The 27,703-nt window shown below is 58.4% G+C and overlaps 1 protein-coding gene across 2 annotated transcripts; it reads left to right on the top strand.

Annotated features, from left to right (window-relative positions):
* The first annotated feature begins 53 nt into the window (after positions 1-53).
* Positions 54-26,024, top strand: CACNG3 (calcium voltage-gated channel auxiliary subunit gamma 3). 2 transcript variants are annotated; one of them, XM_088174212.1, is made up of 6 exons: positions 54-253; positions 371-456; positions 1,586-1,779; positions 21,823-21,906; positions 23,285-23,425; positions 24,613-26,024. In XM_088174212.1, the coding sequence occupies exons 3-6, from the start codon at positions 1,596-1,598 to the stop codon at positions 25,122-25,124; spliced, it is 921 nt and encodes a 306-aa protein (XP_088030338.1). In that variant the 5' UTR covers positions 54-253; positions 371-456; positions 1,586-1,595; the 3' UTR covers positions 25,125-26,024. The 2 variants fall into 2 exon arrangements, with proteins under 2 accessions (XP_088030338.1, XP_014741882.1); XM_014886396.2 differs by lacking the exons at positions 54-253; positions 371-456 and having other exon boundaries at positions 1,388-1,779.
* The last annotated feature ends 1,679 nt before the right edge of the window (positions 26,025-27,703 follow it).

Here is a 27,703-nt window from a genome sequence, read left to right as displayed (position 1 = left end):
CATCCCCACACTCCTCAGAGGGCTGTGTCCCCTCCCAGCTCTCCGAGCAGTGCCACTCTCCAGATGGGAACGCTGGGAAGCAGGAGCTGGTGCTGTGAGCCCAGAGAGCCTGGGCAGAGCTGCACCGCCTCCAGCCTGAGCTGGGAACCAGGCACAGGGCCCGTGGGGAAGCAGGGAATGATCCAGGGTGATCCACAGCCAGCAGCCAGCGGGGCAGCAATCAGCGTGCCCTGCCTGGGGAGCAGCACAAACGGTGAATTCAGGCTGAGGAGCCACTTAATTTTCGCATTCTTAATTTCTCAGTTCCTTCATAATTCTCTGTTTGCCTTTCTGGAGTAAATAACTAGTATTTCCATGTGAGTGCATACAGATGAGGGCTGGGGAAGCACACGCCATCGTGTAAATCATTCTCTTTCCCGTCTCACCGTGGCCCTTACAGGACCGTGAATTCCAGAGGTAAGTGTATTCCAGGCTTGTTGCAAAGGTCGCATGAGTCATGGGCTCATCCAGCCGGCTGAGGGATGTTTCAGGGAGCTGAGGAGACAGCGGAGAGGGGGGAGAGGGCAGGGGGGTAAACGCTGGGAATGCTGCAGGAGTGGCTTGTGGGTACAAGGGATGAACACCGATACTGCCGGGGCAGGGACAGCTCCGTGTCAGCGTGGGCAGTGCTGTGCCCTCCCTGGGGTCCGCTCTGCGGCTGTGTGGCTCCCAGCCCCTCGTCCCAGATGCCAGCCGGTGCCCGGTTCCGGTGCTCAGGCACCGAGCAGACTGAGCTGGGAGGAATCGGAACCGAGCGGCGCCATGCCGGGGGCTGCTGCGGGTGGGTCACTGTCCCTGGGGAGATGCTGGCACTTCGAGGGGACTTCCACCCGCTCCATGTCCCAAGACAGTCCCGGTCCGGTCCCAGAATGCCGGGGGATGATCCCCGGGGCGGTCACGGTCTCGGTCCCCCGGTCCCCGCTCAGTCCCGGCACCCAGCGATGGGGTCCCCCCGCCCAATCCCGGTATTTTTGTAGGGTCCCTCTCTCGATCTCCCGGGGCAGTCCCGACCCCAGCATCCCGGGCTGGGGTTCCTGGGGCAGTGCCCATCCCGCTCCCCGCCCAGTCCCGGCACCCCGGGGTGGGTTTCCCGTGCCGGTCCCGGTCCCCCCGGTGCCGGTCCCCGTCCCCCCGGTGCCGGTCGCTGTCCCCGCCGCCGGCCGGTGCTGGGAGCGGGCGGGGGGCGGTGTCCCGGTGGCGCAGCCCCCCGTGGGTCCCGCCCCCCGCTGCCCCCCGCCCCCGCCGTCCCCCGCCGCTGCCTTGGCCGGGCGGCGCGGGGGAGGCGCCGGGAGAGGCGGCGGGAGCGCACGGCGGAGCCGCTCCGGGCCGGGCCGGGCCGGGCTGGGCTGGGCTGGGCTGGGCTGGGCTGCGCTCGGGCCATGCGTGCCGGGCTCCCCGGGGCCGGGCCGCCCCGCTCCGCGCCGCCGCGGGAGCCCGGCTCTCCGCCGCCCGCGGGGGCATGAGGCGGCGGGCGGCGGGCGGCGGCGCCGGCCCTTCCCCTGCGAGCCGCCGCCGGAGGATGAAGCAGCATGAGGATGTGTGACAGAGGCGTCCAGATGCTCGTCACCACGGTGGGAGCCTTCGCAGCCTTCAGCCTGATGACCATCGCCGTGGGCACTGACTACTGGCTCTACTCGCGCGGCGTGTGCAGGACTAAGTCCATGAGCGACAACGACACGAGCCGCAAGAACGAGGAGGTGATGACCCACTCGGGGCTCTGGAGGACGTGCTGCCTGGAAGGTACCGACCCCCGCGGCCCCAAAACTTCGGGGGAAAGGGTTGCATCGCGGGACCCCCCACCCCAGATCCGGGTCCCCGGCCATCCGAGCATCCCCCGGCCATCCGAGCATCCTCCCGGTCATCCGAGCATCCCCCGGCCCGGCGGCCCCGCCGCTCCCCGTGCCGCCTCCCGCTCTCCTCCCCGGGCACTCGTGGTGGCACCGAGGTGGAACCACACGGGGGCTGCTCCTGGCGGGGCGCGGGGCCGGGGGCAGCGGGGCTGCGGCTCCCCCCGTGCCGGGGACCGGCGGCGGATGCGCTGTGTCCTCCCGGGGAGCTCCGGGCTGAGGGGCCACAGGTCCCTCTCCTGATCCGGAATGTGTGAGCCAGAGGCCCGCGGCTGCTGCCCCTCTCCCTGTCACCGGGGGGAAACCTCTCCGCACCCGGCGCTGTCATCACCGAGCCCCAGCGCCAGTGCCAGCCCTTTCTCTCCGAGCGGCACAGCGGGGCAAGGTGGGCACAGCGGGGCAAGCTGGGCACAGCGACGCTGCCCCACGGGCGAGCTCCTGCCTGCCCGGCCTCGCCGCTTCGCCTCGCTGCTTCCCTCCCGCAGCAGTGCCTGCCTGGCGAGGCCCCAGCGGCTGCCGCTCTCCTGCAGCACAGGCCACAGTTTGGGGGCACTTTTGCCCCAGAGGTGCTGGTTGAGGTGTTTCTGAGCGCCCGTAGGCTGTGCTTAAAGATGAGCTTTAACAGAGCCAGGTGCTGGTACCTGCGCAGTAAAAAATGGCCGGTGGCATCACCCTGGGCTCTAACTTTTACAATGGGTGGCAGCAGTGGGTGTCCTGTGTGCTCAGGTGAAGCTGCCCCACCATCCCGTGGGGCCCTGGCGGTGTCAGACTGCCCCAGTCCAGCAGCGACCCCTCCAGTGCTGGGGGCAGGCGAGCCACGGCGCTGAGCTGCTCCTGCTCGTTGGAAAGTTCTCGGTGAGTCACGGCCACGGATGCAGAAATACCCTGTCTGCTCTGGTGCTCGGTCCTAAACCCGGTGAAGTCAGTCAGAGCTTTCTTATTGATTCAAGGAGGGTTTGGATCATGCTCTAATTCCATAATAAATAATTTGAGATAATCTGTCTCCCCTCTTGGGCTGAGGGAGCCAAGGAGGCAGGAGCCAGGGATGTGAAAGATGGGATCGCTGGAGGCATGAGTAATTTCCAAAATTCTTCGGTTTGCTACCTGTATTTTTTTTTCCCCTGCCAATGTTTTATGTTTCCCTCAGTGTGATCAATCACTGCTTTGGAAGGAGCCAGAGAGGCCCCGCTGCCCTGGGCACGGCTCACTCGGGAAAGGGCTTGGCAGTGCCATGGCAGAGCTCAGAGCTGAATCCCAGCCCAGCACCCTGAGCTGGGCACGGGGCTGGGAGCAGCAGGGCATGGGCTCAGCACTCCCTGATCCACATCTTACCCCGCGCTGGTGCTCTGAGAGCTGCGGGAGTGGGATGGGGGTGGGATGGGGGTGGGAGCCGTGCGGGGCTCGGTCCGAACCTGCGGCACCGCCGGGGCCTCGTGCGGGGCTCGGGCTCCGTCTCCCCCGCGTGGGGTGCGGGTGGCAGAGAGGGTCCCTGTGCTCGGGGGGAGCGTACGGGGCTGTGACGGTGCTGGGGGAACGTGCTGGGGCTGCTTATCACCTTCCTGAATTCTGCAGAAGGCGCCTCGCAGGCTGTGTTAACCAGTGCGGTGCCGGGAAGGGAAAACTTCCCCCAGCCGAGCTGCGCAGGGCTCAGAGTCGGTGCTGGAGCGGGGGCTGAGGAGCCGGGACAGCGCTGGGGGCACAGCCCTGGACCTGTTACATGCGGCAGGTCCTGTGTGATTCCTGCTGCAGGCCCTGCTGATTTCTGTGCGCTGTGTCGGGTTTGAGCGGAGACAGAGGCTTCATCCCCGGTGCCGGCACCGAGCACGGTCTGTCGCAGGGGCCGGTTCTCCTGCGATGCACACGATGCTTTTAGCACTGAGCAGAGCTCCCGACCCCTCGGGAGCCGCCTCAGGCCTGAACTTTCCGCCGGCAGCGGGGGCTGGACGCGGGTAACGCGGGGGGATCGCTCTTGGAGCCCTCGGGGCTCAGCGCGGAGCTGCCCGACGGGAGCCCCGGTTCCGAGCATCCTTCCCCGCTGGTCCCGGCTCCGAGCATCCTTCCCTGCCCGTCCCGGCTCCGAGCATCCTTCCCTGCCCGTCCCGGCTCTGAGCATCTTTCCCTGCTGGTCCTGGATCCGAGCATCCCTCCCTGCCGGTCCTGGATCCGAGCATCCCTCCCTGCCGGTCCCGGCTCCGAGCATCCCTCCCTGCCGGTCCCAGCGCCTGCGTGGGAGCCACGCACCACGTGAGCGTCACAAGCCCATCGGCGAGAGCGGATAAATCCTGAATGGAGCCGCCGCAGACCCATGGAGAGCCACCCACACTGGGAAACACAAATTAGCGGTTGACTCAATCGCTGGAGCCCAGGCAGGTGTTCCCAGACTGCCGGGCCGCGATTGTCTGCCTGGAACCGCAGCGTTTGGATCCTGATTATTGCTTTTAAAATCTGTGAATGCTCGGCAGGTGTCCCCTGGTGTGTCCAGCTCAGGTGTGACCAGCGCTGGTCACTGCGTGTCCCCCGTGGCTGTTTCAGTGTCCCTTGCTCCCCTCTGTGCCTGCCGTGTGGGTTTGGAAGGGAGGGAAGCACACGGCACTTTGGGGAGAGAGCTGAAGTTGAGAAATAGCTGCTTAGGCTCTTGGTGCTTTCAAGAAAGTAACAGAACTTTGGTTTTCATCAAACTTAATTAAATTCAGCATCATTAAATGCAGCATCATTAAATGCGGGGAGGCTCGGTGTCCTCCCTGCTGCGTGGTGTAGATTGGGACTGGCTCCATGGCATCATGCGCATCTGAAACAGGCAGAAGGAGCAGGAGGATTTGGCCAAGGCTGCTCAAAATACCATATTTTAAGGCGATGTGGTACTTTTCCTTTCCTCCTTCATTTCCCTCATCAGAATAAAGTGCTCTGTCATTTCTGGAGGAGGCCAAGCGTTGCTCTGCCTGCCTCCCTCACAGAGGATGCTCAGCATCCTGCATTCCTCTGGGGTGGGATGTGGGGTGTTCTGCGGGGGACACAGACATCTGATGTCCCAGAGCTGTCCTTTGGCTGAGCTTGGGCCCATCCTGGCCCCTCCAGTGTCCCCACAGCAGCTCCAGCACAGCCTTTGCCAGCACAGTTCCTCCCTGCTGAGCCTGGGGAGTTCCAGGGCTGCTCTTTTGGGATGATCCTGTAAATCTGGATTTACACTCAACATTGCAGGTACCACCAGCTGACCCTCAGGACCCTGCCCAGTCCTTCCTACACCTGAGCTGCAGTTCCTGCATGGCTCAGTGCTGAGTGGGTGGTCACTCTGGAGGCACCTGAGGGTGTCCCTGGGCCAGGGGTTCCACTGAGGAGCTCCTGAGCTCCTCAAGCTCCCCTTGAACACAAGAAATGATCTGTGGTACCTGGGTGTCCTGTAGCCATGTGGGCTGTCTGTCCATGTTCCTGGTTGCACTCTGAGGCCACTGAGCCCCTCACAGGGAGTCCCCAGAGTGGTGGGGCTCCCAGCCCATCCTCTGGGACTGAGCAGCATCTCCCACCCCCAAACTGGAACTTCCTCACTCCTAATCCTTGGAGCTGGCTATAGGGATGGGGATAGGGATGGCCATGGCTGAATGAGCCCGAGGTCCTGAGCTGCCCAAATCTGCCTGACCCACCTCCCTCATTCCTCAGTGTTCCCATCAGTCTCTTCTCTGCCATCTCCCTGTTTTACTCCCAATTATTTCATGTTTTATTCAATACTCTCAATAAAGACGTTGTCGTAGCTCAGCTCTGTCCTCGTGCAGGAACATCCCTCGGATGAAGGGACTGTCTCTGTGAGCTCCCAGCCCCGTTAATAAAACGCTGTTGATTCTGCATAATACAGGTCTTTAACTTTTTCAGGAGAGCTAAATCAAATGCCCTGTGGAACTCTTAAATGTATTATGTTACTGACTTCCTTTATCAACTGAATTTGTAACTATATCAAGAGAAATTTATGAAGTTTGATAAATCTATTTTCCACGAGGCTGTTTGACATTTGCCTCCTCCTCTGTTCCCACCTCTGCTAACCCATGGGCGGTGCTGGGGACACAGCTCCTGCCATTGCCCATCGCATCACTGCTGGCACTAAACCAGTTTCTCCCATCTTCTAGAATGCCAAGGTTTATTAAAATCCATTTCAGATCTTCAGAAGCTTTCTCAGCCTGTTCTCTGAATGCTCCTGGGAGGAAGTTCTCCAGACCTCCCGATTCTGTGTTTACACTTCGCAGTCGCTGTTCAGCATCCCCCCAGCTCCTGCCAGAGCACAGGAGCCTGTTTGTCTCCAAGTACAGAACACAAGTATCTGATGAATAAATAAGCATGTGTCACTTCTGCTCTGTGACTGACAGTTACACTGTCATGATCCAGTGGTGGTTTACACCTCAGGAAAGCTCCTTCCAACACAATGAAAGAATTCCTCCTTGTTTTGCCTTGACCTTTCAGTTGCAGATTTATTTTAACTTATCCCCTCAGCCGGTTGTGTGTGCCCTGCTACTTCCCTTATCAGAATCCCCAGTTTTTAATTTTTTGATTCAATTTCCCATTCCCCTTTCCAGCAGGCCTGGCAGGGGTGTGAGGTGCAGGGAAGCGCCTGCCCTTGCTCCTGAGTTTCCATTTTCCCCTGATGGTTTTGTCCGTGGCTGGTTTTGGCTCTGCTGAGCTGAGCCGGGTCTCAGTGAAGGCATTAAATCGGGCTGGAAGCGCCTGCCCTGGCCAGGCACCAGCTCTTCCCCCGCCTCCAGCTCCTCTCAGCCCTCTGAGTGAGGCCAAGCAGAGAATTTCCCCAAGGTGACAGCAAGATTGTTTCTGTTAGAAAGTTATTATCTTTAATTTTTAAAAGCGCCAAGCAAATGTCCCTGAGATTGCAATCACCCATGATGGAGCACTTTTTCTCGCTCCTCATTATGGGCAGGTATTTAAGGAGCTGCTCATCCTGTTCCTGTGTCTGGTCAGAGTCTGTGATGGATTCTCATCCCCTCCCCTGTGTGCCACTTCTCGGTGGTGCCCAGTCCAGCTCCGTGCTGGTGAGGGGGTGGTGGGGCTGCCAGGCTGCCCCCCATGACCCTGCTGACCACCCTGACCACCCTGCTGACCACACTGACCACCCTGCTGACCACACTGACCACCCTACTGACCACCCTGCTGACCACACTGACCACACTGACCACTCTGCTGACCACCCTGACCACACTGACCACCCTGCCCAGCAGCCCAGCACCCCTGGCACGGCTCCCCACAGTGCCCCAGCCATGGGGGTGCCCACGAGGAGAGCCCAGGGATGGCACCTGTGGGGCAGGGGTGCACAGGTGGGCACTGCCAGGTGGGCTGGAGGGGATGGAGGGGGCCAGGGCTGGGTTCGGGGAGGTGCTGGGAAGGGGCTCTTTGCTCTTTGTCACCTGAGGGCTGGGAGCTGTGGAGCTCTCCTGTGTGATGGAGACCGAGGATGTGGTGTGGTGCCATGGAGGCACCTGAGGTGAGGTGAGGGATGAAGCAGGACAGGGACAGTTACCTGTTTGAGAATACCCGATGGGATTTCCAGGCTGCAGCTCAACACCCAGCGAGTCTTTCCATCGGGACAGGCTGGAGCAGGGACAGCCCAGCCCCTGGCACTGCTGGCACACAGCACTGAACACACGCCCTGGGCACGGGGCTCTGCGAGGGGCCCCGTACAACGCCCAGGCACAGCTCGGGTTTAGGGAATCCCTGAGACTTGGTGGAGGATGTGTTGGATAAAAGTGAATTACTGTCCTCTAATGGAGATGGAAATGAGGCTGGCTGGACCCTCGGGCTGCTCCAGACCCATGTTCTTGTGGCACATGGCCAAATGCCACAAGTCATAAGAATCCTTCTGGACACGGAGGGTCTCGTGGCCCTGCCAGCTGGCACCGTGGCTCGGAGCAGCCGAGCCTCCAGCTCCAGGACAGCTTGGAGAGTGTCCGGGGAGGAGCTGTGCCCCAGCTCGCTGCCACCAGCTCTGCTTTCAGCACAGGGTGCAGAATTCTCCCTCCTGGGATGCTACAATGTTCTCTGGGCAAAAATCCTTCACTTGTGGGGTGGGTTAAAGAGCCGCTTCCCTCAGTGCCTGCGAGCAGCACGTGATGAGTAAAATGCTGTGAACAGCTCAGAAACAGGCATTTTACTGCTGCATAGGCGTGGTGCAGAGCCTGTCATCTCCGGAGCTGTTCCCGTGTAATAGAGGTGGAAGGCTGAATTTGAATGAGGCTCAAGTGGTTTTGGTTTTTTTTTCTCATGCAAGGTCACTGGCTCCATGCCGGCTGGAAATAATTAGAGATGGCTAACGAAGGCTGCGGGCTGTGGTTTTGGGGGAGATGCCCCACGGACGGATGCCGGATCCTCCGGGACTGGTCGGGAGGTGCCAGCGATGACGCTTGGCCAAGGGAGCGATGCCCGGCTCCAGTGCCAAGAGCCGCTTTGGTAAATCCCTTCTCTCAGCGTGAGTTCTGCCTTTTTTAAGGTGAGGCCAGGTGGATTCAGCAGCGCTCAGCCCCCGCGGCTCGGGGAGTGCCCGCTGGCCCGCAGGTGATGCCCTCCCGTGCCCGCTGGCACAGCCCCGGGCACGCCGTGCCCTGCTCGGGGGACAGGCCAGGTGTGCACACCTGTCAGGCTCTGCTGTGCGGGACGAGCCGAGGTGAGGCAGCCCAGCAATCGTCTTGCTCAGCGCTCCTCGCGTCTCCGCCGTTCCTGTTCACATGGGTTTCACCATGGATTTTTAATGAGCGCAGTGTGCGCTTCATAAATAGACATTAACCTCCTTTTTTGGGGAAAATCAAAAAATGCTCTTAAAATTATATAAACGCACTAATGCGGAGCTGCGGGGGGGTTGCTCAGTTGCTGCCCGAGGGGTCCCATTTGCCAGGGGGGTTCTTCCCTCCTCACCTGCTGACAAGAGCCGCTGGCAGGAGGCAGCTGCCAGGTACCCGCTGTCATTAGCAGTGATTAACCTGCAGCAGCGCTGCCAGGGGCTGGGGCTCGGGCAGTTCGAAGCTTCCGAGGGGAAAGGTGCCCACCCGTGCCCTGAGTCCCTGCAAAGCGCCCGCAGGGAGAAGGGGAGGGCGTGGGGACGGGTCCTGCCCATTTTTGCCCATTCCCGTTCCAGAAGGGCTCCGACACCCACAGCCCACTTCAGCCTTTCAGGTGAGCCTCGGGAGGAGATCCCCTGGAGCCGGTGGGTGCATTTTGGGATGCATTCCTCTCGGTGTGGAGAGGTTGGGGGGGGGGGGTTTCCCGTCCCTCCCGAGGGTTCCGGGGTGGGTTTGCTCTGGCCAAAGGGCTCCGCTCCGGAGGTTTTGGGTGCTTTCCTCGGGGTGAGGAGCCGGGAGCCGCCGGCTCTGCTCAGTCCCACGCTCGGGGAGCGCAGCAGCTCCGATAAGGGCTGTGATGGAGCCACCCGCTGTGATAGGCAATGACAAGGGTGACAAGGGTGTCTCTCCTGTGTGCGGGCTCACGGCTGTGCGGGGAGGGGCAGGGGCTGATCCCCCAGCGGGACCTGTCACCAACCCCGGGAACACCTCCCTGCCCCGGCTCGGGGCACCGGGGCTGCTGCGGAATGCTCCGATGCCACATGGCTGGGATCTCCCAGCTTGGACCTGCGGCAGGTGTTGAAATGTCTTCAGAATGAATAGTCCGGGCCAGGGTATGCGGCGTGCTTGGAACTGCCCGGTGTCTTTTGGTCCCTTCCAAACGATTCGGGAGTTCTGAGATTCTGTGATCACCTGCCCAGAGGAGAAGAAGAGGAGGGGGTTCTTGCAGTAGGCTCTTGGTCCCGCTGGAGATGCGTCAGGACCTCTGGGCTTCGCTCATCCCCTGAGCATTGCAGGAATCCCTCAGTCACTGGTGAACACCTCCGGGATTTTCACAGTCACGGCAGGGAGAGGCAGGAGGAGGGACCGCGGCTGCTGAGCAGGTGACAGGGTGCGATGATTTTCTCAGACATTGCTTATTTCTTGTCTCCTGACACCACAATGGAAAGAGAAATCCGGTGCTGCTGGGCAGCAGAGGGAGGCTGAGCTGTTCCTGTGCCAGCTCCTTGGGAATGGTGGTGTTTAATCACACGGCCCTGTGGAAGTGCCAGGGTGGCAGGGAGGGCAGGGGGCAGGTTTGGGAGCAGGTCAGCCCCTCGTGCCATCCTGTCCCCCTCCCTGGGGCTCTGTGTTTGCTGTTTGCCAAGGGGTTTCTGTTGAAGGAGGAGAATTGAGGTGGATAGAAACCCCGGGGTGGGGACAGGGACGAGGGGGGACATGTGACCTCCCAGCCTTCCTGGGGGTCGCTGGGCACTCATGGGGATGTTGGCATTGCTGACACATCCTGTGGGGCTTGGGCAGTAGTGAGCAGTGACAAAAGGTGGTGTTTGAAGGTGACATTTGTGTTCTTGCCTCTCCAATGGTCGCATTTCCAATTTCACTGGTGTTTTGGTAATTGTCCCCTAATTATACCTTTAATCTCAGTTCGTGCCTGGAATCACAAGGGGAGGGGAGAGCACCCCGGACAGATTACCAACAAGCAATGACCCTTTTGAGGTGTGCCTGATTTAACTTACTAAAATCAACCTTGGCTTGTGCTGCTGGCACTGTCATCAAGCGTTTCGTGTCCTGCAGAACTTCCCTGGTCCCAGGGATGGCACCTCCACCCCCCTGGAGAGGCCGGGATCCCTCCTGACATGGAATAGGAACCCTTCAGGCCAGGCTGGTGGTGCTCAGCTGGGTGTCAAACCCCAACTTCTTGTGTGTGTGTGACACCTCAGCATCCCCGATGGCATCGCACGAGCGCTGCAAGGGTCTGAACTTCCCTGGGTGCCTCCTGCCCGAGCCGGCACCTGCCCGGCGCTGCTTCCCGGCTGGGAAAGGTCGCTGTCACCTGGCGAGGCAGGCTGTGACCTCCGGGCAGCTGTCCCCGCCGCAGCCCGGCTGCGTGTCCCGGAACGAGACAGTCATTCCTGCGGGATGCTGGGCATCCGTGCCAAATCCTCCATTTCCCTGAGCAGCCTCAGCCCCGCAGCCCCATCGCGGAGCAGCAGCTGTGCCAGCGGGCCGGGCTGGCAGCGGGCACCGCTCGGGATGGGCACGGGCTGATCCCCCTGCTCTGCTCCGGGGGCCGGGAGCCGCTCACAGCCCCGGGGCTCCTTCTCCCCGTGCTGGGAGAGTCTCTCGTCGCTCCTCAGCACTCTCCAGCCAGAGATGAAAGAGTTCTCTGTACATCTCTGTGCTCTCTGTACATTTCTGTACATTTCTGTGCATTTCTGTGCATTTCTGTACATTTCTGTACATTTCTGTGCTCTCTGTACATTTCTGTACATTTCTGTACATTTCTGTGCATCTCTGTACATTTCTGTACATTTCTGTGCATTTCTGTGCATTTCTGTACATTTCTGTACATTTCTGTGCATCTCTGTACATTTCTGTACATCTCTGTACATTTCTGTACATTTCTGTGCATTTCTGTACATCAGTCTTTGGCCTCCCCTCCATCGTGAGGAGCTGGAGGAGGATCCGAGCGATCTCGCCTTGCACGGGAAGCAGGAGCTGCAGCGGGGTGTGAGATCCCCCAGCCGGGGAGGAGCCGGAGCTTCTGCTCGTGTCTGATCAGCGCCGTGATCCTGCGAGGGCAGCGAGGCTGGGGGAGCGGTGTGCACGTTGTAAATAATCGCCTGTAATGACGTTAGAGATACTCTATTGCCCCAGCCTGCCCAAATTGTCACACCGTGAGCCTGCAGCAGCTCCCGGGAGCCCAGCCCGGCCCCGCGGGGCCGATGCCGAGGGCTGAGCCCCGCTGCGTGCCCGTGGGGCTGCGCTGCGCTCCCGCCCTGGGGACACCGGGCTGTGGGACTGCGGGGACAGAATGGCCCCTGTGCCCACGGGTGGTGGTGTCGGGTCTGCGGGAGCTGCAGTCCAGGGCAGCCAGCACTGGGGTGGGGCGGGTGACACCGCCTGTGCCGCGCACGGGGGGCTGGGTGACACAGAGGGTCTCAGTGACACAGAGGGTCTCAGTGACACAGAGGGTCTCGGTGACACAGGGTCTCAGTGACACAGGGTGACAGTGACACAGAAGGTCTCAGTGACACAGAGGGTCTCGGTGACACAGGGTGACAGTGACACAGAAGGTCTCGGTGACAGCTGTGCCTCAGGAGGGGGCTGGTCAGGGCACATGAGCTCAGTCACTCTTCAGAAATTACTTGCGATGTCAATTTGAACAGATCCTCCCCTTGGGGATGAAGGGAAGTCTTCCATAGAGGCAGAGCGTCCCACCCGCAGCCCGGAGCTGCTCGGGGCGGGGGCTCAGCCCCGCTGGTGGCGCAGGCCGGGCTGTGACAGCAGTGTCACCTCCCGCGCAGAGCCTGCTCCAGGGCTGTGAAATTCCCGGCTCTGCGCGGCTCCAGCTGAGCACCCGCAGCGAGCAGATGCTCGTGATCTGAATCTCTGCAGTGCTCCCCTACCCGCCTGGAAACTGGGGATAACAGAATCACGGAACTGTGGAATTATTTGGGTTGGAAGGAGCCTTCAAGATATTCCGTGCCAGCCCTGCCATGGCAGGGACACCTCCCACTGTCCCAGGCTGCTCCAAGCCTTGTCCAGCCTGGCCTTGGGCACTGCCAGGGATCCAGGGGCAGCCACAGCTGCTCTGGGCACCCTGTGCCAGCCCTGCCCACCCTCACAGGGAAGGATTTGTTAACAATATCTAAGCCTGCTCTCTGTCAGTGTGAAACCATTCCCCCTTGTCCTGTAATTCCATGCCCTTGTCCACAGTCCTCCAGCTCTCCTCAGGGCTGCTCCCCATCCATCCATCCATCATCCATCATCCATCCATCATCCATCATCCATCATCCATCCATCCATCCATCATCCATCATCCATCATCCATCCATCCATCCATCATCCATCATCCATCATCCATCCATCCATCCATCCATCATCCATCATCCATCCATCCATCATCCATCCATCCATCCATCCATCCATCATCCATCATCCATCATCCATCCATCCATCCATCCATCCATCCATCCATCATCCATCATCCATCCATCATCCATCCATCATCCATCCATCATCCATCCATCATCCATCCATCCATCCATCCATCATCCATCCATCCATCATCCATCCATCATCCATCATCCATCCATCCATCCATCATCCATCATCCATCATCCATCATCCATCATCCATCCATCCATCCATCCATCCATCATCCATCATCCATCCATCATCCATCCATCCATCCATCCATCCATCATCCATCATCCATCCATCATCCATCCATCCATCCATCCATCCATCCATCCATCATCCATCATCCATCCATCCATCCATCATCCATCATCCATCATCCATCATCCATCCATCCATCCATCCATCCATCATCCATCATCCATCCATCATCCATCCATTCTCCTTCCAGCTTGTACCCCAGCTGCTGGGCAATCCCCCAGGGAGCAGGTGGGTGTCCTCAGGAATAACCAGCTGGAGCTGCTGGGCTGCAGCTGGGACAGAGCCATTAAAGGGCTGCTGCAGGCACAGCCCCCCCTGCATGGATGTGTGCTGTGGGCTGAGGGCAACACCACGGACCTGGGCATGATCCAGAGCTGAAAATCCCGGAGCAAATCCACGGGGGCAGCCCCAGGTAAGTGCTGGGGGGGCGGTGGAACTCCTGCCGTCCTTGAGACTGAAGGCAGAGCAGCGCTGGCTGCAGCAGCAGCAGGATGGGCTCTGCCTGTGGTTTAGTGCAAAAGAAGATGGAAAGCGTTGGGTGAGTGGTGAAGCTCTCTGCTGCCACCCGTCCCGGGCCTGCCACGTCTTTCTCCTCTTCCCCTCAGAGCTCTCCTTGGCTCCTGGAAGGGCAGAGCCATGGGGAGTTGGAGTTGTTTGGGGTTTGGAATGGCCAGACAGACCTGAGGTTGTTTAAAAGCTCTGATTTTTTTTTCTAGCAAAGCATTTTGTGCTTTGAGCCAGGTTTGGGAAGCTGGGGAAGGTGAGGCTGTTTAATGGCCAAGGTGATGGTGTGAGTGGCTCAGGGAACACGGAGCAGCTTGCCCAGCTTTGTAGCCAGGAGTGGGGTCCTGCTCCCTGGGCAGGGACAGCACAGCCTGAGACTGAGGAGACGGGGGGCAGGGGAGAGTTTCGGGGGCGTGGAGCAGCTGGCTGCCGTGTGCTGGGGGTTTTTGGTGCTGTAAAATCCCAAAGCCATGTGTGATGGACGAGGTGCACCCTCCCCTGTCCCTGTCCCTGCCGGCAATGCAGTCCTGCCAAGGTGTCCCAAAAGCACAGGGCAGGGCGAGTGCCGAGCCCTGGGAATGGCTCCGGGGCTCTGGGCAGCTCAAAAGGGCAGCTTTGATTTCTTGCATGGGGAAGATGAGGTTGGCGTCGCTCACTCGTTCACCAGCAAAATTCTCTCCTGATGCTCTGTCTGCAGGAGAGTTCCTTCTTGTTCTCCAAAAAAAAAAAAAAATAAGAGTGAAACTATGGTGCTACTCCTGAATCTCGCTTTCCCCATCTGGGGCTTGGAGCCGCTCCCCGGGGCTGCTTCCCTCCCGCAGATGGTGAGGAGGCGGCGCTGCCTCCCGGCAGGCAGGAGCTAAATCCGGCCCCGAGCGCTCGGAACCGGCGGGGCCGGGCCGGACCCGCAGCCCGGCCGGGGGAACTGCGGGGAACTGCGGCTCAGGGATGGCAGCGCCTCCCTCCCGCACCAGCACAATGCCCGCTGCATTCCCTGCAATAAATAGGCTGTGATGGATCGAGGTCCTTTTAGCACATCAGCTGAAAACTTCAAATATTTATATCGGGAAGATGTGACAGAAGTATAGATATATTTTTTTTAAAAAAGGCAGGTGCTGGAGTGGCAGTCGTGTGTTTGAACTTCAAATACTTACCTTCAAATCTATGCTATAAAAGAAGAGGAACGTAATAAATTTAATATCACTTTTTCAGGGAAAACAACCTGCCGAGCCTCCTCCCAGGCTAAATGTGCTTTAAAGATTGACTGTGCAGCTGTAATAACTATTGATGAACTGTAAACATGAAAAGATCTCCCTGCTCCCGGCCTGTCAGGAGCATTAGGGTGGAAATGCTCTGTGCTCCGCTCTGGCATGACTCACCCAGGCCTCGGCAAATGTGTTTATTTGTAAAGATCCTTATTTCAGAAATAGTGACCTTTTTAATGCCTCGTGCAGCGAGCTCGGAAATTCAAAATTGCCTTTTGGCGACTGGCTCGTCCTGCTGCAGCTCTGACAGTGCTTTTCATGGCCATTTACATATTTTTAGCCTGGATATTCTGCACTGCACTGCTCAGCTCCTTTGGAGGAGGATTTTCTTCTCACAGCCCTGGGCCTGCAGTGCTGAGGGTGTGGAGGGGCTCACTGGGCCCCAGGCTCCTCTGGCACCCCCAAACCTCTGCCCTGAGCCCTCTCTTTGTGGGATGGATTTAGTGACATCCTCCTTCAAACACATTTGTTGATTGCAAATTTAAGCAGCTGCTTCACCTTGAAATAGGGAATATTGAGGGTGGGCAGGCCCTGGCACAGGGTGCCCAGAGGAGCTGTGGCTGCCCCTGGATCCCTGGAAGTGTCCAAGGCCAGGCTTGGATCAGCCTGGGACAGTGGAATTGTCCCTGCCATGGCAGGGGTGGCACTGGATGGGCTTTAAGGTCCCTTCTAGCCCAGACCACTCTGGAATTCTGTGCTGGTGCCATAAATAAATGGCCAGGTTTTTACATGACCACACCAGGATCTCCCTCACACTGAGCCTGCCCTCCAGGGTCCGTGCCTGTCACTGTCACTGCAGCACAGCAGGTGTGACCAGTGACCTGTGGCAGTGGCCTGGCCCTTGTTCTGAGCCCCTGAGTGCCCCTGGAGCAGCAGAGGGGATGCAGGCAGGGGCCGTGCTCAGGGCAGGGTGTGCAGAGCAGCGTCTGAGCCTCTCCCCGTTCCCAGAGCAGATTTCCACAGGGCTGGAATGGCTCAGGCAGCTCCTTCCCCCCTGGCCGGGCTCGGGGATGGGAAGGTGCTGCATGGGAAGTGCTGTGGCTGTGCTCAGCTCTCTCCCATTTCTGGGGCTGTGACTAAGGCTGCGGTGTTTGGTGACGGGCTCTGCTCCTTCTGCTGCTGCTGCTGCTCATCCCAATCCCTGGGCAAGGACGTCCTGATGCTCCTCTGCTGTTTGCTCGAGCCTTTATCGGTGCTCCACAATGCCGAGCTGCTGATTTATATTCACACTTAGGAATATCTCCTTTCTTCTCTTTGTTGGGCCTGCTTTTATTTTTATAGCTGTTTGCTTATTAGCCAGGCAGTTTCTAAACCAGTGCAAACTCCCGTCATGGTGAGGAGTTTTCGGGCAAAACACTCTTAAATCATTCTCTGTACACAGTTGTGCTTTTATGCTTAAATCCATTCTCCTAAGTGATTTGGCTTATAATTGTTTTCTGCTCTGTGAATTGACCTCTCAAAGCACCAGGAGTCTGTGCTGGTGCCTCGGACTCGCCTCTGTGTGCCCATAAGAAGCATCATCAAGCCATGATTGCTTGGACTTGAGCAGCAACTAGTTTTTAATTCTGTGATCCATTCCCCTTCAGCTGTCAACACAGAATCGAAAATAGCACTCCCCTGTGCTGGATGCCACGCTTCACAGCTATGAAATTGTCATTTATAGGTTTTTAGAAATTCAGAGGACATTTTAATACTGGTGAAGTGAAACCTCCAGCTCCCCATCATAATGCAGCTTCTCTCCTCCTTGGTATAAATAGGTGCTTAAGCAGCCTGGGGATGATCTGGCCTCTGCTGAGCTCGGGGTGGGAGCAGCCACTGGAGCACCCACAGATTCTTTGTCTGAGTTTCTGGCAGCTTGTTTAACCACAGGATGCCAGGCTTTACACTCTTGACTCTTGGTTTTCCCCCTGGTCCCAGCTGGGCAGATTTTGTCCCCAGTGTTCTGGACATGAACCTTGTTGGTCAAACTCTCTCCTGCAGATGAGTGAGTCTGGATCTGTCTGTGAATTATCCAGCTGGATAACGGGATCGTGGAATCATGGGATGGTTTGGGCTGGAAGAGACCCTAAAGACCAGGCACTCATAGCAGGGTTGGGCTGGGAGCTTCTGCCAGCTCCTGGAGTGGTGGCAGGGCAGGATGGGGATGAGCCCAAACCCCCTCTGCCAAACGGGCACAGGGGTCCCACCCTGCAGGACAGACCCACCTCCCCCACACCCTGCTAGAAAAAGATGTGGGATCCAGGAACCTCCCCGAGCTGGGCTGGCCACCCCTATTGCCTTCAGCCAAAGAGGAGGCTGGAAGGCAAACCCTGCCCAGAAGCCCATCAGTTAACCCAAATCAATTTAAATGTTCATTAAACGAGGGGAGAGGGAGAAGTCCCGGTGCCTCGGGCTCTGGGATGCTCCATCTCTTACCATCAATGTCTCCAAGCAGGCAAACAAACCAAAGATCATTATTTTTTTTATATAATTGCCAGAATTGTATTAATTTAAACAGATAAACTCAATCAGTGAAGCTCATTAATTTCTAGCACACGGCTTATTTACGCCGATTCCGGCTGCTCCAGCACTCATTGCGCTCTCATAGGAATGTCAATTACCTTTTAAAATAAAAATCAATGTTTATCCACTGTTAAAGATAAAACATGAAATGATTTCCTAAGACACGCTGATGAGTGCTCTCCTCCCCAGCATGATCCGAGGGCTCCCAGCTGCTGCCCATTGCCACGTGCCAGGGGGGACAGCAGGGAGGGGACACCCAGAGCCCTGCACCGCCCCAGGAGCCAGGTGTTCTCCTGCCAGGAGCTGAAGGACAGAGGGAGGAAGGTTGGGAGGATGCAGGGAGGAAGGAAGCTGAGGAGAGCGTGGGGGGAGCCCCTGGAAGCAGCTCCACAGTGTTACCTGATTACTTTTCTAATGAGGAAAAATGAGAAAACCCTCAGAGCAAAGGGCTGGAAATTACCCATCAGCTGCAAACTTTTTTTTCCTCCTCTATTATTCAGAATTGTTTTGCTTTTCTGAACTGCCTTGTGTAGGTTGCACCAACCCCACAGATTCCAGAATGGGAGATGATGAGTCACTGTCAAAATGTAGATTTTTTTTTTTTTCCCCTTTTTTTTTTTTTTTTTTTTCGCTTTTAACGCCGCTGAGGGAGTGAAGTCCCTGTGCCACGCGCCGATCGCTGGCACCTCGCGGGCTGGCGCTGCCAGGAGCTCCCAGCCCACCCCTGTGCGAGTGCCAAGCTGTGCCCGTGTCCCCCCTGGGGATGCCCATCACGGGCATCTCCTGCTCCCCACACCCTGCCAGCCACGCTGGGGGTGCTCAGGGGCTCTGTCCCCCTGCCAGGTGTGCTCAGGTGTGTGCTGGCCTCCACCACAGCCCAGCCACCTCTGCTGCCTCCTCGCTCCTGCATTCCTCTCATCTGACTTGGGTTTTTTCCACTGGTGGGGTTTTTTATATATATATATATATATATATATATATATATAAAACTAGGGAAAAATGTCCTTCAGAACAGGCGTGTCTGTGTAGGTGCCTCTGCTCAGCCACAAGCCACCACCGCAGAGAGGGGGAGAGGGTGTGAAATGGAGACGGAGCCAGATCCCACCCGTGGCGCTGGGGGAAGCTGGTGTGGGGCTGCTGGGGCGACGGGGATGTGCTGCAGGAGAGCTCAGTGCTGGCGACGAGGAGGAGGATTCCTCCCACTGCCAGGTGTTGAGGAGCCCAGCACCCATCCCAGCATCATCCCAGTATCCATCCCATCACCATCCCAGCACATCCCAGCTCCATCCCAGCACCAGCAGGGCTGGGGGCTCCCGGGTTCTGCCTTCATTCAGCCACTCTCAGTGGACCTGGGGCCAGCAGATGATGTGAGGGGGTGGTGGCAGTAAGGGTCTGAGGAGTCACAGAGCTGCTGGGACACCAAGGACAGGACACCAAGGACAGGACACCTGGCTCCCCGGGGCTTCCCTGCCCTGGTGGAGAACAGCCCCTGTGCTCAGCTCCAGCAGCATTTCCAGGCTCTGAGCTGTGCATCAGGGGCCTGCAGCCATCCCAGCAGCCTTCTCTAAGCTGCTGTGTGTCTTTGGACTCAGGCTGTGTTGAGAATTTGGTGATGCAGGAGGCAAACAAGGTGCTGGGGGGTTCCTGAGACCCAACCCAGCCTTCCCTGGGGCCGCAGACCCCAAATCCCAGAGCTCTGCAATCTCACACCAGGGAGCTTGTGCAAAGAGCCTCGGGATGCTTTGCAGAGCCTGGAGCTGGGGAAGGCAAGGAATACGGATGAATTTCTTTCCATCTCTCCAAGCATCTGGGAGGTGGGTGGGAGGTAAAAAAAGATGAGCCCTGAAGTTTTAATTCCTCGGAGATATTTAGGTATCTTGCTCTTGTTACTCAGGGAGTGCAGAGCCTGAGCATCTCTGGGATTGTGCAGGCTCCTTCCTACCCCAGCACTTCCCAGCTCAGCTCCGACCTCTGGCTCTCCAAAACATTAATTTTCAGAGAACTTAGACCATCATGCCCCACCACTTCCTTCAGATGGATTCAGTGTAACACAGTGTCTTTAGGAAGGCCATTACTGGAAACCACAGCCTGGGAGATAACTCACTTGGATTTATCAGAGCTGAGGGCTGGGATGTGACCTTGGCTCCTGGCTGAGCCACTACGAGGGGGGTGAGGAATTCTGTTCTCATTTACGAGTGGTCTCAGCTCATCCTCCTCAGCCTGAGTCTTCCTTTGCACACGCCAGCAGCACCCAGAGTGGTGCCTGGAAAACTGTTCCACCAGATGAAAAGTAATGAGATTTTAACACCATAACTGGAGCTCTTTAGTCTTCTGCCTCGCTGGGCTGGGATCGATATGCTCGGCTGTATTTCCACCACTGCCACCGCATTTCCCTCACAGCCCCCTCCCCGTGCCCCAGCCCTCCCTGGGGAACGGGCTCTGAGAGGAAAACAACCTGAGATCAAATCAATTAATTGCCTCTGCATGTGCCGATAAAAGCGGTGCGGGAGCTCAGGGCGCACAGCGGAGAGGGGAAAGCACAAATCCTGTCCGGGGCTGGGGGCTCAGAGCAGGGACAGCACAAACCCTGCCCGGGGCTGGGGGCTCCGGGGGCTCTCAGAGCTGGGGAGGAGCGGGGCTGGAGGGGTGAGCGGGATGGGAAGGGAGGGGAGGGATGCCCCTGTGAACCTGCGGCCGCAGGGTGTGAAGTGCGAGTTCATCGCTCCCAAATTCAATGCGGTGTCACCCAGCCGAAGGCAGAGCTCGCTGCGGGAGCCTGGGGCAGGGCAGGGACACCCTGCAGGCACCCACGGTGCCATTGCTGAGATATCCAAAATCTCTGGGAGGTTTCCCAGCTGCAGGGCATTCCCTGGATGGAGGTGAGGCCATGACATGGAGAGTTTGACCTGCAGTTGGGTGAGGCCGGGGCTGTGTGGCAGCTGCAGAGGTGACCAGAGAGGTGGCACCAACTGGTGCCAGAGCTGGGGCTGCTCCTTTTGAAGGAGGGGACAGGGGGGTCTGGCTGCCCGGTCTGGGGGGCTCAGGGCTCCCAGCACAGCCCCACTGCCCTGAGCCAGCTACTGCCGTGCTGGGCTCCAGCAGGGAACTGGTGAAAAGCCAAGATGGCTAATTGGGAATCACACCAATAGGGAGAGGAAACTGCTGAGATAGGGAGCGCGCACGGGCAGCACTGTGCTGGTGCTCAGTGGCTGCAGGTGAATCACACCTGGGGCTCTGGCTCAGGCTGCCAGCACGGAGCCGGGCTGGCAAAGGGCTCAGGAGCAGGGTGGGGTGTGCTGGGGGCAGCAGCCTGGCATCCTCCGGGCTGGGACAGGAGCCCAAAGCTGGCAGCACCCGGGGAGGAAGCAGCTCCAGTCCAGCCTGTGCCACGCTGTGCCCATGCCCAGGGCTGTGCCCAGCTCTCAGTGCCGGGTGCTGGAGCCTTTAGCAGGGACTGTGAGTGCCCGGAGCCAGAGTTCTCCTGAGACACCATCCAGGAGATGCCAGGCCCAGCTGTAAAACAGGGACAGGAACACACGGAGTTTCATCTGCTGTCACTGGGGGCAGGGAGCTGGCGGCTGAGGATGTGACACATGGCCCAGGCAGGACCCTGAGCAGCTGCCTCATCCATCCCTGGAACCATTTCCAGCCGCAGCTCCCAGGGGCAGGATTCCGTCCCTGGAGAGCATCTTGGAGGTCAGAGGGGGATTTTTGGGATCTCAGCCTTGTTGTGGTGTGTGTTTGGAGGCTGAAGTTGTGTGTCAGCATCGCCATGACGACGAGCATCAGCTGGTGAGCAGGGGGAGTAAAGGAGCCACAATAAATGTCAGAGTGTGAGCAGAGGCTGTGGAGCCGGGGCTGCCCCTGCCCCTGCACAGCAAAGGGACTCGTGGGGGGCAGAGTCTGCTGGCTCTGGGTACAGGAGAAGGAAGGAGGAGGAGGAGGAGGCTGGGGGCTGTGCTGTGTCCTCCCCGTGCCCAGTGCATCCCCTTCTCCCGCAGTTCCCAAAGCAACGGGAGCAGGCGATTCTCCCTCGGATGCTGTGTCTCCCTCTGGGTGACAGCTTGCCTCCTCCAGAGCTTCATCTCCAGGCTTTAATTGATGCCTGTCGTGCTGCTCAGCTCCCCCGAGCGCAGCCTGGGAGCTTGCCACCCTGCAGGACACCCCGAGGCTTGGCTTGTCCTGTCTGCTCCCTGGTGACGTGTCCTTCTGGTCCCATGCCACAGGGGACAGGGCCAGTGTGACCTGGCCGCATGCTCTAGAGCCGGGATGCTGAGGGGGTTGCCCTTCCTCGGGGGAGATGCTGCAGTTCCTGCCCCCTGTCCCTTGCTGTTCCCACACTGTGCCTCAGTGTCCCCATTTAGGGAAGGTCCCTGGGCTGCTGCACATCCTGGCCAGCGCAGGGTTCTCAGCTTTTCCTGGCTTGTGTCTCCCCAGGAACCTTCCGAGGAGTGTGCAAGAAAATCGACCACTTCCCTGAGGATGCAGACTACGAGCAGGACACGGCCGAGTATCTCCTCCGTGAGTCTGTCCCCTGTGCCAGCACCCCCCGTCACACTGCAGGGACCCCTCACACCCCCTCCCTGGCACCTTAACCTGGCACTCGCTGTCCCCACGGCCGGTCCCAGCAGCTGCTGCACAGCCCGGGTGTCTTGGTGTCCCCCCATGGGGCTGGGACACCACAGGGACACGTCTGCATGGCCTGTCCGTGCTGGTGTCCCCATTCCCTGAGCCTCCAGCCTGGCTGGATTTGCCGGGAGAGCACAGGGAGCAGCTGCTGGCAGATTCCTGGGAAAAAGGGGGACCTCCTGTCTCAGGGGCCAGCAGAGCTCCAGGGCAGAGCCATTTTCACATAGAATCCCAGAATGGCCCAGGTTGGAAGGGACCCTAAAGCCCAGCCCAATCCACTCTCCTACATGGATCAGCTTCCAGAATGCCAGTAGAGAGTAATGAATGCAGCAGATCACTACCTGCTGCACCAAAAATACACTGTGCCTTGGCTTGGGCTCCCATCCCTCGATTAGGGCCGTTATTAAAGCAGAGAAACACAGAGAAGCTCCATTAAAATTCCACTCCTGGGGGCTCTAAAATAGACTTTTTACTTTAAATGTGAGAGGGGGTGGGAGAACTTCAGCTAATCTACTAAAACTGCAACTCATTTCATTAAACTCGCTCTCCTCTCTGCTGGGTGAGCAGAGATGTGGAAATTTGGGAGTCCAGAGCAACAACTGGATGAGCAGGAGCTGGGTCAGGCAGGGGGCTGGGGCTGAGCACCAGGCCATGGGCACAGGACCCTTCTCCCAAGATTCCTCCCAGCCCCAGCAGCTCAGGGAGCCCCAGGGCTGCCTCTGGTGTTGTTTGGAAGTGCAGAGGTCGGGGTGAGCCCTCAGCAGTCTGGCACACACGTGGCTCTGCAGCTTGGGGGTGTCATTTGTGTCCAGCCTCTGTCACGGTGCCCAGCACGTGCTCACACTGAGGGGACAGCGCCCCTTGTCCACAGGGCCACCCCCACCCAGCCCCGGGACTGAAAGAGGGGAAATTTAGGTGAGATATACAGGAGGAATACCGTGGCAGGGTGGGCCCTGGCCTAGAGCAGCTGTGGCTGCCCCTGGATCCCTGGCAGTGTCCCAGACCAGGCTGGACAGGCTTGGATCAAGCTGGGATAGTGGAAGGTGTCCCTGCCATGGCAGGAGGTGGGGCTGGATGCTTTGAAGGTGCTTTCCAACCCCAGCCATTCCAGGACTCCCTGACAGGCAGAGGATGCACGGTGTGGATTGGAGCTGGGTCTCCCCATCCATCCTGGCAGCCCAAGGGCTGCCCCTGCACGGATCCTCCCCAGGTGCTGGTGCTGCTGCAGGGGGTTCTGGGGGCTGATCCTGCCCCTGTCCCTGTCCCACAGGTGCAGTGAGAGCTTCCAGCATCTTCCCCATCCTCAGCGTGGGGCTGCTCTTCTTCGGGGGCCTGTGCGTGGCTGCCAGCGAGTTCTACAAGAGCAAACACAACGTCATCCTCAGCGCTGGCATCTTCTTCGTCTCTGCAGGTAGGAGCTGCCCGGGGGCTCCTCCAGCCTCGGGGGACACGGGGGAGCAGGGGAAGGGGTGTGGGTCCTCCCACAGCACAGAGAGATCCTGAGGTTTGAGAGCTGCTCCAGCCCTGTGGGGAAATCCTCACAGCAGGGAAAAGCCATCAGGGGTCTGTGGCCATGGTCACTGTGCCAGGCAGGGCTTCGAGTGCCCCCCTGCTCTGCCTTGTGTGGGGGCACAGCCCAGGAGGGGGTCCTGGAGTGCAGCCATTCCCTGGGACAGGGACTGGGGCTCTGCCCTCCATCCCGGGCTGTCAGTGGGCACTGTGCCCGCAGCAGCAGCACCAGGCAGAGGGGCTGCCAGAGCCCCACATGGGAATCACTCTCCGGAGAGGCTGTTCCTGCTGGATTACTCATTTCTCTGTGCTGTTCCCCAACGCTTCCCCTGATTATCGCGTGACAATGTCTTTGTCTCAAGGAACCGCTCTATTTTGTGTTTTTCTTCTCCCCACAAAAAGACAAATGACTCTCTCTCCTTGGCTGGCAGGAGCTGCTGATGCAGATGAGAAAACAGCAGAGAGAACATAATCGATTCATTAAGTAAATCTGGGAATGCACCAGCCTCTCTCCAGCCTGCAGCACAGCCCCGCTGGCTGCTGGCGGGGCACAGGCTGCCCCTGTCCCAAACAAAGCCTCAGGACTCCACCAAAATGGAAAGAGCCAGAGCCATTGTGGCTCCCCTGTGCTCCCAGGGCCATGGCGAGCTGGGGTTCATGCTGGGGGGATCCCCCTGTACCCCTCAGCTTGGCTCTGCTGCTACATGGCACCAGCCAGGCTCCTGCATCCACTGCTCAGCAAAGCAAAGCACGAGCAGCTCCTGAAATGTCCCTGTTCTGGACAAAACTGTGGTTATTGCTCCTTCCCTGCCAGTGCCCAGGAATATACAGGAGTGAGGGAATGTGTGAGGGAAAAAGTGAGTAAGGGGATATATAGGTACATAGGTAAGGGAGTATATAGGTAAGGGGATATATAGGTATATAGATGTATAGGTAAGGGAATATATAGTTATCCTGGGAGATCAGCACAGGTCTGCAAGGGGATTTGGTCAAGTGTGCTGGCAGAGGGGTTGGTGCCCCGTGGGGACACATCCCGCCATGCACTGCTGGCACTCAGGTGAGCGCCTGTCCCGCTCATCCCCCCCGCAGGACTCAGCAACATCATCGGGATCATCGTCTACATCTCTGCCAACGCGGGGGACCCGGGCCAGAGCGACTCCAAGAAGAGCTACTCCTACGGCTGGTCCTTCTACTTCGGGGCGCTGTCGTTCATCATCGCCGAGATGGTGGGGGTGATCGCCGTGCACATGTACATCGAGAAGCACCGCCAGATCCGCGCCAGGTCGCACTCGGAGCTGCTCAAGAAGTCGGCGTTCACCCGCCTGCCGCCGTACCGGTACCGCTTCCGCCGGCGGTCCAGCTCCCGCTCCACCGAGCCCCGCTCCCGGGACATGTCACCCATCAGCAAAGGCTTCAGCACCATCCCCTCCACCGACATCTCCATGTTCACCCTCTCCAGGGATCCCTCCAAGGTCACCATGGGGACGCTGCTCAACTCGGAGCGGGACCACGGTTTTTTACAGGTGCACAACTCCATCCCCAAAGAATTCAAGGAGTCTTTGCACAACAACCCGGCCAACAGACGAACCACGCCGGTCTGAGGCGGGCCGGGCCGTGGGCAGGCTGCATGGCATCACCCTCGTGACGGTGTAACCTGTGAAACCCCGTTTTTAAGGACAGACCCAGAGGCTCCCTGTGCCCCTGCCCTGTGGGGCTGGTTTTTCACTCCTGAAATTGCCCCTGGCCGGGCCAGGCTGCCGTGCCTGCGGAGCCCCGGCGGGGAGGGGACCCTGCCCCGGTGCCCTGCGGACTGAGCGGGCTCCAGCCCCCCGGGACAGCAGCTCCCCGAGGTGTCCATCGTTCGTGTGGTCATAACCGCAGTGTTCCCATAGCTGTGTGTCCATGGAAATGCTGGCGATAGCCCTGTCTGTGAGAACCCTTAACCCGGTAGTTAATGTCGGTGGGATCGCCTGGAAGTCCGGAGCTGGAAGCACTGGAGCCATGCTTGTGTTCCGAACCCCTTTCCCTGTCGTGCTGGATGGAGTGCTCGGGCTGGGCTCCTCTATGGCGTTTCGTGCATGCATTAAATAGCTTGGAATTCAATTTTGTCATGTCGGGTTGGAAGAAACATCCTTTTGCAATTTTCTGTGGTCTCGAAAGGGCTTATTTCCTTCCTTCCTTCCTTCCTTCCTTCCTTCCTTCCTTCCTTCCTTCCTTCCTTCCTTCCTTCCTTCCTTCCTTCCTTCCTTCCATTCAGGCCATGAAAGGACTCAGGAGCAGAATCACTCCAGTGACTGGTAGCGAGTATCCAGCGTTTAATTCGCCTCTAATGTTGCAAGAAAATGAATTCCTTCCCTGCAGGTGATACACACGCAGTCAGAGATGACTGTCTGGGCACAGCCGAGGGGCAGAGCGCGGCCGTGGTGCTGCGGGTGGGGTGGGATTCCCTAATGGCTGGGAGATCCACGAGAGAAAAACAATAAAATTGTCCAGTTTGGCAAGTTCCTTGGCTGAATAGGTCGCACCGACCCTGCAGTGGGCACTGGAGGGCTGGCAGGGAGGAGGGAGGTCAGGCTGGGACTGCAGGGAGTGTGTGAGCAGACCGAGGCTCGGCTTTAAACTCTCCCACTGGAGCAGAGCTCGTCTAAGTGGAGGCAGTTTTGAAGCAGTGGTGATGTGTCACTTAATTGAAATCTTATTTAACCTTCTGACAGAAGTGGCAGATTCCCACAGGGTCCCCGGGGCTGCTCTGGGGCCAGCGGGGCTCTCGTTCACTCGGCTCTGGGCAGAAGGGGAACATCTGGTGAGCAGTGTGAGAGCCTGAGCAGCCTCACCCTGAGTCTGCTGCCCCAAATCTGAGCTGGCTGCTCATGGGCACATCCAAATCCTTCCTGGGAATAACGGGCAGGCCGCTGGGACAGCTGGCACAGGAGCTGTGCTGGAGTGAAATCCTCCCTGGAGCTCCACAAGCGGCCTCAGCAAGGGCTGAGCAGGGCTGCAGGCACTTTCTTCACTGAATGCTTTGGGTTGGGAGGGACCTCACATCATTCCATGGGCAGGGACACCTCCCACTGTCCCAGGCTGCTCCAATCCCCAATGTCCAGCCTGGCCTGGGACACTCTCAGGATCCAGGGGCAGCCACAGCTGCTCTGGGCACCCTGTGCCAGGGTCTGCCCACCCTGCCAGGGAAGATTTCGACTCCCTCACCCTTATTTGCTACTGCTGCAAAGGGGGTTGTTCGAGAAGGCTGATTCAGATGCTAATTAGGCCTCTTAATTGCCGTAGTTGCTGATTGCATGTGTTAAAAACAGTCAAAGGAGAGTTGCACCCCCATCTTAGGGCAATATTCAAAAGCAAAGCAGTGAAGGGGCTGGCAGTGCTGAACACGGAGTGGGATGGGGTGGAGCAGCTCAGCTGGAAGGGGCCTGCAGTGACCATCTCCAGCTTCCCGAATAATTGGGTTAGATTGTGGCTGACCTAAAGTTAAACCAGGCCCTTAAGGGCACAGCCCAAGTCCTTTTTCATCCGTGTCAGGTTAGGGCACGGACCCCTGAGCAGCCTGGGGGCACAGCCAGGGAACAGGGGCAGTGATTGAAGGTGTTTACTGCCACGTGTAATATCTTCCCTTTATGCCGGTGTCTTTCCCCTGGAAGAGAAAATCAATACCCAGGCTAAATCTGGAGGCTTCAATATTTCTCAGAGAAGTGCAAATCAATATGGATTTCTTAACAAGTTTAATTTCAATACCTGAAAGTGCACATTCTGCCCATTTCCTGACCTTTCCAATCCCCGGGGGAGGAGGATTAAAAAGATTTGTTCAAATTCACCGAATTGAATCAGCAAACGCCCCATTACCTTGTTTTCTTTCCGCCAGGCTTTGATAAACACGATGATAGCCCATCACCTGCACGTGGCTGCCAGCGCCGCTCCCATGCCAGCCACGGGCATGGCAGTGCCTGTGGCCACCTCCATCGCGGGCACAGCAGCCCGGGGTGGTGACAACGGGGCTGAGTGTGGGGTGGAGATGCAGCCCCTCCTCATCCCCGAGTGGCAGCGGACCCACATCCCAGCCGTGAGCCCGATCCTCGCCCTGCTCCCGAGCCGCTGATTGATGGTGCTGCAGTGCTCTAAATTTATCCTACAATGGCTTTGTGCAGCCTTAGATCATCGTGGGAGCACT

The sequence above is a fragment of the Sturnus vulgaris genome, chromosome 16 (genome assembly GCF_052056855.1).
Source record: "Sturnus vulgaris isolate bStuVul1 chromosome 16, bStuVul1.hap1, whole genome shotgun sequence".
In the NCBI taxonomy this organism is placed as follows: domain Eukaryota; kingdom Metazoa; phylum Chordata; class Aves; order Passeriformes; family Sturnidae; genus Sturnus; species Sturnus vulgaris.
This window is presented reverse-complemented; position numbering and strand designations above follow the sequence as displayed.

Excerpts from the sequence above, each read along its gene's own strand:
- CACNG3 (XM_014886396.2), top strand. The coding sequence starts at position 1,569 with ATGAGGATGTGTGACAGAGGCGTCCAGATGCTCGTCACCACGGTGGGA. Across the intron at positions 1,780-21,822 it reads GAGGACGTGCTGCCTGGAAG|GAACCTTCCGAGGAGTGTGC; the intron begins GTACCGACCCCC and ends GTGTCTCCCCAG. Across the intron at positions 21,907-23,284 it reads CACGGCCGAGTATCTCCTCC|GTGCAGTGAGAGCTTCCAGC; the intron begins GTGAGTCTGTCC and ends CCTGTCCCACAG.